This window comes from Mauremys reevesii, linkage group 1, assembly GCF_016161935.1.
Source record: "Mauremys reevesii isolate NIE-2019 linkage group 1, ASM1616193v1, whole genome shotgun sequence".
NCBI lineage: Eukaryota > Metazoa > Chordata > Testudines > Geoemydidae > Mauremys > Mauremys reevesii.
Window position 1 is genome coordinate 336,495,945 of NC_052623.1, and position 12,083 is coordinate 336,508,027.

A 12,083-nucleotide genomic window follows, 5' to 3' on the forward strand; every position below is an offset into this window, starting at 1 on the left:
ACCTTGCAACATGGAATACAGACATTACAAGTGAGATTAATGCATGCAGCAATTTACAAGCATTTCATAGTCTAAACACTAAATATATTCTTATAAAAAGAATACCTATTATGAACAAACGAAATTTGTATTCACCCACGAAAGCTCATGCTGCAAAACGTCTGTTAGTCTATAAGGTGCCACAGGATTCTTTGCTGCTTATTCTGAACAAACCTAACATACAGGTGAGCTGGTTTGGTTTCCAGTCCAGTTATAACACCTATGTCCTTGACTAGAGCTGGCACATGGTTTACTGGCATCACGCCATTCTCCCAAAGCCAGCGATTACTTACGGAATATTCTTTAATGCCTGTCATGTTGGGTTAAACCACACAGCTGCTTGTCTCAGAAATCTGTCACCATTTTACCCATAGTCGACTTTCTAGCACCAAATGGATGGTAACGGTCCTGTAACAGTCTGGGACAGCCAGCTTCTAAACAGTTATAGCAATCTGCTTCTGGACTTACAAGCCCACCCTCACGCATATGATCTTACACAGAAGGGTTTGGGGCAAACTGCTCCCAAAGCTTCAGAAATATAGCAAAAGTTCTGTGCCCTGCAAAAGTTATGGACTCAGTGCTGGTTGTCCCATCTGCATGGTGATATGATCCCACGAGTCTGTGCTTGTGGCCCTGCTCCAGAAGCACCAGTGTATGTAGCAGGTATCAGTGGCTATACAGAATGTCATGAGCAGCATCAGCTGATTTGAGTCTGCCGTGTCTGTTGTTGTTGTTGTCGTCGTCCTGCTTGGTCATTAGCTCTGTCAGGTGCCTTCTGTGGGTCATAAAAAGCCACCAAACTACCCACCAGCATCTCATGGAAGCTCTGCCTGCATCTTGAAACAGGAGCAAAAGCTCAAATAGAAGTTCTGGAAATGGCAACGCCTCCATTTTGTTGACTCCAGTTGGTGGAAGCCTGCAGACCAAAATGACTGCTCAGCAGGGTTTGTTGGGGGGAGTGTTCAAACTTCATGTAATGTGTAGCATGGACAATCAAGTTTTCCTACACTACACCACGAACGAAGAGCTACAGTCGCCACATTTTGAGAGGGCACTAGGAATTCTGGGATACAGTTGGTTGGACTTGGGTCTGTGGACGCTAGAGCCCCGGGTTCGGGTTCAGGTCCAGGTCAAAAATTTTAACCTAGCGTTGGCAATCATGGATTCTCAAACTCAGGGTCCCCTGACATGAGTCCTGCTAACCCTGGGCTTACCTTGCAGTATAGACATACCATTAGAGACGAAGGTATCTTACAGATGTGTAGCTTTCCAGCTGAACTTTAATTTGCTGCTTGTGTGTCTGCCTGCAAATAAAGGTTTTCACAGGTTTCAGATGCTTACATAAGAATGGCCATACTGGGTCAGACCAAAGGTCCATCTAGCCCAGTATCTGATCTTCCAACAGTGCCCAATGCCAGGTGCCCCAGGGGGAATGAGCAGAACAGGTAATCAAGTGATCCATTCCCAGCTTCTGGCAAACGGAGGCTAGGGGACACCATACCTGCCCATCCTGGCTAATAGCCATTGATGGACCTATCCTCCATGAATTTATCTAGTTCTTTTTTTGAACCCTGTTATAATCTTGGCCTTCACAAATAATTCCTTGAGTTTGTTTTAAACCTACTGCCTATTAATTTCATTTGGTGGCCCCTAGTTCTTGTGTTATGAGACGGAGTAAATAACATGTCCTTATTTAATTTTGGCACACCAGTCATGATTTTATAGACCTCTATCGTAGCCCCCCTTAGTCGTCTCTTTTCCAAGTTGAAAAGTCCCAGTCTTATGTCTCCTCATACAGCAGCCATTCCATACCTCTAATCATATTTGTTGCCCTTTTTTTAACCTTTTTCAAGTCCAATGTATGTTCTTTGAGAAGGGACGACCACATCTCCACACAGTATTCAAGATGTGGTCGTACCATGGATTTATATAGAGGAAATATATTTTCTGTCTTATTATCTATCCCTTTCTTAATTATTACCAACGTTCTGTTCACTTTTTTGACTGCTGCTGCACTGCTGCATTGAGTGGATGTTTTCAGAGAACTGTCCACAATGACTCCAACATCTTTCTTGAGTGGTAACAGTCAATTTAGACCCCATCATTTTATGTGTATAGTTGGGATTATGTTTTCCAATGTGCATTACTTTGCATTTATCAACATTGAATTTCATCTGCCATTTTGTTGCCCAGTCACCTAATTTTGAGAGATCCTTTTGTAGCTCTTCGCAGTCTGCCTGGGACTTAACTATCTTGAGTAGTTTTGTATCGTCTGCAGATTTTGCCACCTCACTGTTTACTCCTTTTTCCCATCATTTATGAATATGTTGAATAGGACTGGACCCAATACAGACCCCTGGGGGACACCACTATTTACCTCTCTCCAGTCTGAAAACTGACCATTTATTCCTACACTTTGTTTTGTATCTTTTAACCAGTTACCAATCCATGAGAGAACCTTCCCTCTTATCACATGACAGCTTACTTTGCGTAAGAGCCTTTGGTGAGGGACCTTGTCTGAAGGCTTTCTGAAAATCTAAATACACTATATCCACTGGATCCCTTGTCCACATGTTTGTTGACCCCCTCAAAGAATTCTAGTAGATTCTTGTTTCTTGACATTTTTAATTTTTAATCGCATGAAAAGGATGTCTTAAGTACACTTTTTGGCTTGTTTTACTTCCCAAAAGAATCTTCCAGTAACATTCCTTAATGGTTTTGGAATTATAACAATTTATGATAACACAGTACAAAACATTTAAAATTTTTCTATAATATGAGCAAATAGTAATTCCTTATTGAACATAATCATCTTTGGGTAGATTGTGTTTGAACTTGATATTAGCAAAATGTTAAATATTAAAAAAAAAATTCTGAGTACTGCCACTAACTTGTGAATAAGAACATTTCATGCTGTCCTGATTTCATCTGGCAACAACACAGTATAGTTAATTCTGGGAGCCATTGAGTCTGGAAGTTCTGTAACTAGTGCTCATGCTAACTGCCTCAGTAAATCTCAGACTCTAGTATTAGTGCCTGTTGATACAATTGCCACACCTGATTTTTTTATCTGAGTACTTTAGACTATTCCTAGTGTTAGATGCAAAGCCAGAGCTTTGATTAATTTGCAATTTAGACTTATTTCCGTACAGTAGAACTCAATTACTTCAACTCCAGCAATAATGTGCTGGTTCTTTAGGATCTGGAGGGGGTGTTTTAATTACACAAGTACTTTTCAGTGAGCCAAGTCCTTGAAGCTCTCTTATCTAATTACTTGATAGCTTTGTTCGCTAGAGAATAAGTAAGACACCTGTAAAGGAAAAGGATAATGGGAATTGGTGTTCAGTAGGGGAAAAATGGTAACTTTTTTTTTTTTCAAACTGAAAGTATCCTTTAGACCCAACATTTAAATGATGAAACTGATTACAGCCAAAATACTTCACAAACATACAAAGGTAAGGCAGTGCTGAAAGTGGGAAAATAGAAGGCGTGAGAGAAGGAAATTGGTGGTAAAGGAAACATGAGACAATGTTTCTACGTCATCCTGATTTCGTTTCTATTTCTATAGTTCTTTATTTGAGAGAGAAGAGATTAGAATGTTGATGATACAAGTCAAATTGCCACTTACTGTGAATGAGGCTGCATGCTGTAATGGCAAGTAATTCCTCTGCCACATTTCAAACTCTGAAGAACCTTTTAATGCATATTCAGTTAGGCTAAAATTAAAAACAGTTCAATAATCTGTTGGCTGCTAATAGCCCTGTTAGCAGCCATTGGTTTAAATTTGTTAGTGATGATTTTTAAAACGTTTTTCATTTAACTATTTTTTTTACTAGAAAATCACCAAAGGGCTATTTTTGATCATTCCTGATGCATGGGTATATGTTATAACCTATAATTCAGTTTCTGACAAGTTGAGCAAATTGTAGCGTTTCTCCCTTATGATTGAATAAGATCTGATGCTTAAATAAAGTAGAATAATATGGTGTCTGGCTTCAGCCCACTTACGTAGGGTTTAATGTTCCTATTTTAATTATCCAGAAGAATGCAGAGCTCAGTATCTATTTTTGGTTGATCATAGCAGCTGCATTCCATGACCTTGACATCACTCTCTTTTATTTGATGCTAAAACTCCAGAGTGTGTTAAACAGAGTAACCATGGATTGAGGATTTTTCATTTGGACACTAGCCAGTTCTCATTTAAATCCAAACTGCATTTTGCCCCTTTTTAATACAGTTGCAATTTTCCACTAAGCACAGAGTGATTTAAAATTTAAATTGTCTATTTTATTAATCCTTTGGCACATGGTTGGAGGATGGGTGTACTATAGAAATGCTTGTCCCTATTTGCATTACCCATCTTCTTCCTATTGTTTGTCATCTCACTTATTGTGTTTATACATTTTAGATTGTAAACTTTGTTGGGTGTAGATTATCTTCCTTCTCTGAAACAACCAGTATGCTTTAGAACACTATAAAATAAATTAGCTTGCGTTAAAATCATTTTTAAAAAGTAACAAACTATTAACTTCCAAATCAGGGCATATTCAGATTTTATAATGAAAGCTGTGTAATGATTATGAAAATGTAGTACATCTTTACATTGAATTTCATTTAAATGCTATGAGGAGTAATAAGGTGATTAAGATCTAAAAGCTTTTCTCTCCAGGGCTTACTGTGACAAGTATTTTTTTCTGTGAAATCTATGTTGCTACATAAAACTATTCTGTACCTTTATTCAAGTTATGAAGATAACTAAGCAGTTTTTAGTATCCTGGAAATGTCTCACCTACTCTGCTGGAAGGAGCAGACCTAAGTCATAAGGAGTTTTTCTTGTGCTCTTTTCGTTCACTGTCTCACCTCTGTTTTGTTTTTGAAAGGTGTCATAATCTGAAATAGTATTTCATTGTTTTTTAGATAAACTTCATCTATAAATCCAGGGACAAGTAGACAGTCTTCAGAACACGAAATAGCATATTAGAGTCTAATTTTAAAACCTTGTTCTTTAGTGGCTTGTTGAATGTTTCAGAAATTCATTTACATAATATTCGAGAGTGGTGCAGCCTTCCTGTAAAAGTGACAGGCATATCACATTGACATTTTAGGCAAAGTCTTCCTGAGGATGAAAACAAAGAAATTATTCAAATATATTACATCTCCAATATTGGAATTCACATAGCTATGTTACTACTGTTTGACAAACTATAACATCTTAAAGCAATGGCATATTACTTAAGAAGACAATAGGAACCTGTTCCTGAGAGGTGTTGATCATCCATTTTGCAGAATCAATGGATGTTGCAGGTGCTCAGCACATCTCGGGTTTACACTCTGAGAATTGAACAACATTTTTCTAGAGAATGGCTCCAATTAACCACACTTCTCTGAATCACAATAAGATGTCTGCAAGAGATTTTTTGCCAAGCTATTTTAACCAGCTAGAAGGGATATTACTAGATATCATAAGTTAAATTCATGTATAGTGAACCCAGCTGTTTGGCCAAAAAACATTGAAATTTCATTATTTGGATTCACTTATGTAGAAAAACAGTATTCAAAGTCTGTCAAAATTCCAATTTTTTTTCTTGCATCAAAATGTCCTCATATGTTTCTTATGGAATTTGGCATGAAGCCTAGATAACAGATGTCCCATACTCTTTAAAAGCCTTACCCACAGGTTTGAGTTCATCCTTCTGGGTAAAATTGCCCCCCTCCTCCCCTCTTTCATATAGGTATGACATCACAAGGGCAATTAATTGTATAAACCACATAATTGTTCTTGCATATAATCCTGTGCTTGAGCCATTTTCCCCTTGTAGTAATACCATCTGCTGAATGAAAGTGTCTTAATGCATTTTTCTTAATTTTACTGTAGGGAAAATTAATTCTTTTTCTCATAGTGGAAAAGACCCCAACCCCACCCCCTACCGCCAATTTTAATGGCGCTGAAGAAAAACTACCTCTATATAACAAGCAATTCCTGTGTGTAGACTTTTTAAACAAATCTTGAGTCATTTTAATTATTTTATCAAGAAGACCTGTTACTTCAGTTTCACCTTACAGTAAATTTTATTAGATACCTATTTTGTATATCTTATACACTCCTACCTAAAATATTTCTCCCTTTCTCAAAAACTGCAAACTTTCTACCAAAACTTAGTATAAATAGTATAAATTGTAAACTCGTGTCAAAATCCACTCTACAAATTTCACTAAAACAAATTTGCAGAGGTGTCTTTGACCTTACCCCTGTCTCTTTTCTCTCCCAAAAAAGGTAATATTGAAATTCCTTGTCAACAAATCAGATACTCCAACAGATGAATCTGTTCTTATATACTGTATGTAACTCACTGAAGCTATGCCATCAACATGTTGGTGTATAAACTAACCTTCAGAGTAACAAAAACTGAATCTATATTCACAATACCGCCATCATTAAATCTATGGAGAAAATGTGTTTTGTTTAAAATGTCTCTAAATAGCTAATAGACTTTTATTTGGGGAGGAGGAGGGCAACAAACTGAGCTAGAAGTTGAGAGGGATTGAGTACCAAAAAGAGTCTGTATCTTAAGATATCTTTCCAAATATTTCTATTTTTGTTTAAATATAGGGAATTTTTCCTAGCTTCACTAAAAGCAGTGTTTTTAGAGGGTGCTTATGCTCCTATGAATCAATTGTTTCCTCAAAATCTTTCAGGGAGTATCGCCACAATGGCTATTACCCAGGATGGGCAGGTATGGTGTCCCCTAGCCTCTGTTTGCCAGAAGCTGGGAATGGATCACTTGATGATTCCCTGTTCTGTTCATCCTCTCTGAAGCACCTGGCATTGGCCATTGTTGGAAGACAGGATACTGGGCTAGATAGGCCTTTGGTCTGACCCAGTATGGCCATTCTTATGTTCTTAAGGTCTGACCGTCCTACAAATTCTCTGTAGAGTCAGCTGTGGGGAGGAAAGTGAGGGAAAATCTGCTTTGAAGTTATTTTTATGGGTTAAGGTTTGTAAGATCTGGCCTTAAAAGTTATATTTGTGGCATTATCAAGAATCTTTTCCAAGTTATACTTTGGAAGACTTATCAACTATTTCCTTGCCATTTATACTGTTGTGCTTGGTTCATATCTGCTCTGTCAGCCATATTATACAACCATTTTTGGCAAGCAGTAGAAGTGTTGCCCAGACTTTAAGATTAATGTATGTTGGATGTTTCAGAATTTTTTTGAACTATAATATCAGATGTGATATTGCTGAAATACAGAGAATTTACATAATTATTTTTTTGCAGTTGTCTTGTAGAAGGAGATGTTAAGGAAGAAATCTTGCAGCCTCCAGAGCCTCACCCAGTACCACCCATCTTAACACCATCTCCTCCTTCAGCTTATCCGACAGTCACTACTGTGTGGCAGGACAATGATAGATACCATCCAAAGCCAGTTTTGCACATGGTTTCATCAGACCATTCAACAGACCTCAATGAAAACTATAATAAATCAACAGAACATTCAGGGAAAAATGAACCCAATGAACGTGTGGAGAAAAAGCTTGAGCGTAACTTAAGTTTTGAAATTAAGAAAGTACCTCTTCAGGAGGGTCCACGAAGCTTTGATGGGAATACTCTTTTGAACCGAGGACATGCAATTAAAATGAAGTCTGTTTCATCTTGTGTAATGGATAAGAACTCTAAGCCACTGGATCATAGTTCAGGGGATTCACTTGTAGACTCTTTTCAAAACTCTAGTATGGAAAACAAAGCCTTAGTAGCTTCACTGGAAGGGCTGCAGAGCCAGAAGGATTCTGATGCTCCACCAAGACCAGACCGTCTGCTTCTCAAAGAGAAGGGGCATGCCATGTGGTCACTACACGGGCCTGAAAATGCACTGCCTACATCCGCGTCTGAGGATATGTCTTCAGATGTCTTAAGTCATGGTATTAAAACTGCCTCTCTGGTACCAAACCCCACATCTCAAGTGGAATGCTCTTCCAGTGAAACAATTGATCATCAGAGCAGTATGCTTTTAGTTAGAGCACCCCTCTGTTTTACTAATCCTCTTCATTCCGATGATTCTGATACAGATGAGAGGAACGTTGATGGAGCCATGACCAAAAGTATGTCTAATATTTCAACCGCAAGTGCCACAGTTTCTGCTTCCACTAGTACTGAAAACATTTCTTCTAGAAAAGTATTATCAATGTCCATTGCTAGACAAGATGTTCCAAGTGTAAGACATTTTGAAGAGGAAAAAGGTAGGTTTTTTGTATTTCAGCTATATTTGTCACATTTAATCTGTAGAGTGGGAAAATACTTCATAATTTTAAGACAGTATTGCAAAGAAATATTTAATTATAAATCTTAAACTTTAAATTGACAGTATGGCTGCTTCTGCAACAATCTAATTTAGTTTCCCAATCTTTTCTCCTGTGAGTTAACCCTGTTGTATTATTACTAGAAACCTTGATAAACTGTCTCAAGTGCTGTATTGAGAAACATTTACTCCATGAATAGCCTGTTTCTACTTTTTCAACAGTCTCATTCATCTCATCTGAAGTTAGGTTGCCCCTTCGTTCCACCACTTTGGCTACTTGGAAATTAGTGTAAATTTTTTGTGTACTTAACAAATATCACAGCCTGGTAAATGTTGGATATACAGTTAGTTTGCATAACTACATTCACAGTAGAAAACATAGCAGCAATACACCTTTCTGAGTAATTTATCTGGCTGCTGTCACCATTGGTTAAAGTATATTTGTGAAAAACAGTAATCTTTGCTTTATCGCTCTTTGAGAAATGTGTTACACTGTGAACAGATGATGCATTTCTAATACTACTGTTGGGCTCTATGGTTTTTGCAGTTCGCTGCATCAGAATGAGGTGAGGAAGACAGGCTTACACCCCAGCTCCATTCAAAAGAAAGACATTAGTGTTTGATGTCACCTGCTCAATTATGTTTAATGTGCAGCAACAGTCCAAAAGCTAACAGAATGTTAGGAATCATTAGGGAAGTGATAGATCAGACAGAAAATCATCATGCCACTATATAAATCAATGTACACTCACAACTTGAGTACTGCATGCAGTTCTGGTTGCCCCATCTCAAAAAATATATATGTATATTGGGGGAGAAAGTACAGAGACGGGAAACAAAAATGATAAGGAGTAAGGAACAGCTTCTATATGAGGAGAGATTAAAAAGACAGGACTGTTCATTTTAGAAAAGAAACAACTAAGTGGTGATGTAATACAGTTTATAAAATCATGAATGGTGTGAAGAAAGTGAAAAAGGGAGTGTTATTTATCCCTTCACATAACACAATGAAATTAATAGGCAGCAGGTTTAAAACAAAGGAAGTACTTTCTCACACAACACAGTCAACCTATGGAACTCTTGCCAGAAAGTGTTGTGAAGACCAAAAGCATAACTGGGTTAAAAAAAGAATTAGAAAAGTTCAGAGGATAGGTCCATGAATAGCTATTGCCAAGATAGTCAGAGAGCTGTCCCCAAGCTCTGGGTGTATCTACACCTCTGACTGCCAGAAGCTGGGAATTGATGACAGGGATGGCTCACTCAATAATTGCCCTGTTCTGATCATTCCCTCTGAAGCATCTGCCCCAACCACTGTTGGAATGGGGGGGGGGGGAGGGAGGAGTGTGTGTGTGTGTGTGTCTTGAATGGCCCAAAATGAGGGGAAGGTGTTCAGTGATATGAGATGTTGAAGTCAACTTTCTTAAACAAAGGTGATGCCTTGCTGCTGCTTCAGAGAAGCGTTTTGAAAGTTTTCATATTTTTTCCTAGGCTATGCTTCTGTCAGAAATGCGACACATATTCAAAAGAATACTACCTTTTGACAAATCTAAAAAAACACTATTTTTACAGGTACTTCAGAATTAAATTCTTTTTACAAGCAGAAGTATAGCTTGCACATAGTCTAAGGGTTAAAAGTAGCTAATTCCTATTTTAAGATTTTTTAAAATCATCAGACACGTACCAAAAAGCAAATACCCTTTGTTTCCATCCCCTATTTAGCATATCTGCCAAAATGGTCTTTCTTGAGACTAGTAAAAAACAGGTAAATTCATATTAAACTGTTTATTTTCAATGTATTTCTACTCAGACTTTTGGTGCTGTCACCCAGGGCTGTTGCTTTGTCTATTTTGCTACTGTCAGTCCCAAGATATGATGATGATGATCAAGTCTATCTCCTCATGTCTGAACATGTTAGCCATGTTCTCCTGGCATGGATACTGTGAGGACATAAAAGTAAATAAGGTGGGAATGCAAGGTGTGGTATAAAGGTGCAAAAACATTCAAGGGCTGGTCTTAAAATGAGGATTATAAATTGTGTTTAATGCCCTTGAACGGCTGTTTAGGCTTTATACTTTGGTTGTATGATAAAGATTTTCAGTGCTGCAGTAGCAGTTCGGCCTTTCTGACAAAAGATTCAAATGGAGCAGGCCTCAGCGGAGCACCACCCCTAAACTGATGGGTTTCTTTGTATTTCGTGGGACTCTCCATTAAACACAACCATGTATAGGTGAATAGGAGTCATCATCCACAATGTCACACTAGGACTATGCACCATGTTGTCTTTTAAAGATTACCATGCAGACACTTAGGTTTCAAACAGCTTTTTCATTGGGGTTTTATTTTTCTCAGTCTCAGCCTATTATACCAGATTCTTCAGACTTTGCACCTTCCTCTTAAGGTTTTATGCTGCTGCTGCTTGCAGTTTGTCCCAGTTTATTCCCTCTCCAGACATACCGCTTCCTGAAGTCTTTCTGCTACTCCTCACATCTTGGGCCTGTCTTTTTCATAGCTAGATAGTTTATTCCTGCCCTCCCTGGGCCTAGATTCTAAGGAGCTATCATGCAGTTTTTCCTTTCATAGAGTCCTTCCCCAGTCCTTTTCAAGCTCTCCTGTCTTGTCTTCTCTCTAATTATACTCCCAATCAGGTGCCAGCTGCCCCTTCATTAGACTCCCAACTGGGTGCACTTCTTAGTCTCCAGAGAAGCTGGACCCACTTCATTTAAGAGGCCAGCCACCCTGTGCAAACCGCATGAAGGCTATTTGTGATGCTTACTTGGTTGTAAAGTACTTTGAGATGAAAGTGCTAATAATTAGTTAAAAGCCCTAAAGAAGAGACCATATACATGTGTGTGAACTTTTCTTGTCTATACTAGAAAAATTTGGCATGCTAACCACTGTTACAGGCATGCCAGCAAGTCCACATGCCAAACTTTCAACAGTGCACCAGTGCACATGGACTTTGTGGATGTCGTTTGAGTTAATTGTGACATCTGTTCATCTCCGCCATTGCATCACCAGGGTAGAGAACAGTACTGGCATAACAGCTGCAACAGTGCAATTAGTGTACATTACAGTGCAGTGATTGTTGTTTAGGTGCTTCTGTATTGTACAAGGGTCAAATTTGCTAGAAGCCTTTCACCCATTCAAATTGGATTGCACATGCTTGGGATGTCAGTACATGTGTTTTCACAATCTCTTGAGTTACCAGGCCACTTTTGTAGTATGTCAGAAGAAACCATCATTTAAATGTGCGTCCAGCTGGTTTGGAAGTGTTTGGGTGTTCATGAGAACCTGAGGCAACCAGCAGATTATTCCCAGCTGAACTGATTCATAATACCATGTTTTACAGCTGGGTTCCAAATGTCTCGCCAAGCAAAGTATCATTAATTCTGGGAGAAGATAGAGGGTCTGAAGGTCCAGTGCAACAAGGCCTGGAATGTTGACAGTTGCTCCACAGCAGCGTGGAAGACACCTATTTATGACACATTGATAATATTCTCAGCACATCATCATCTATAGTCTGAGTTCATTTTGGACAGCATCAAAAAAGCTGTCAATGTGCTGTTGAGGAACAAGGAAAGGTGGAAAGGACATATTGGGTCCAAATCCAGAACTGATGTGGATAAAGGCTTATTCAGAACTGTTCTGGGTGCTGAAAGATCTCTTTGCAGTGTCTCTTTCTGGACACAAGCTGATGAGCAAGTTTCGAATGAGGACTTGGGAGATGAAAGGTCCTCTAAACAAGA

At 38.5% G+C, this 12,083-nt stretch overlaps 1 protein-coding gene across 2 annotated transcripts in view; it reads left to right on the forward strand.

The window, feature by feature from the left end:
* Window positions 1–12,083, forward strand: part of PTPN12 (protein tyrosine phosphatase non-receptor type 12) — a 165,148-nt gene that overhangs the window by 135,176 nt on the left and 17,889 nt on the right. For both annotated transcript variants that reach the window (XM_039517815.1, XM_039517818.1), the window contains exon 13: window positions 7,320–8,278. In XM_039517815.1, coding sequence (XP_039373749.1) covers window positions 7,320–8,278 — 959 coding nt within the window. The remainder of the gene's footprint in view (window positions 1–7,319; window positions 8,279–12,083) is intronic.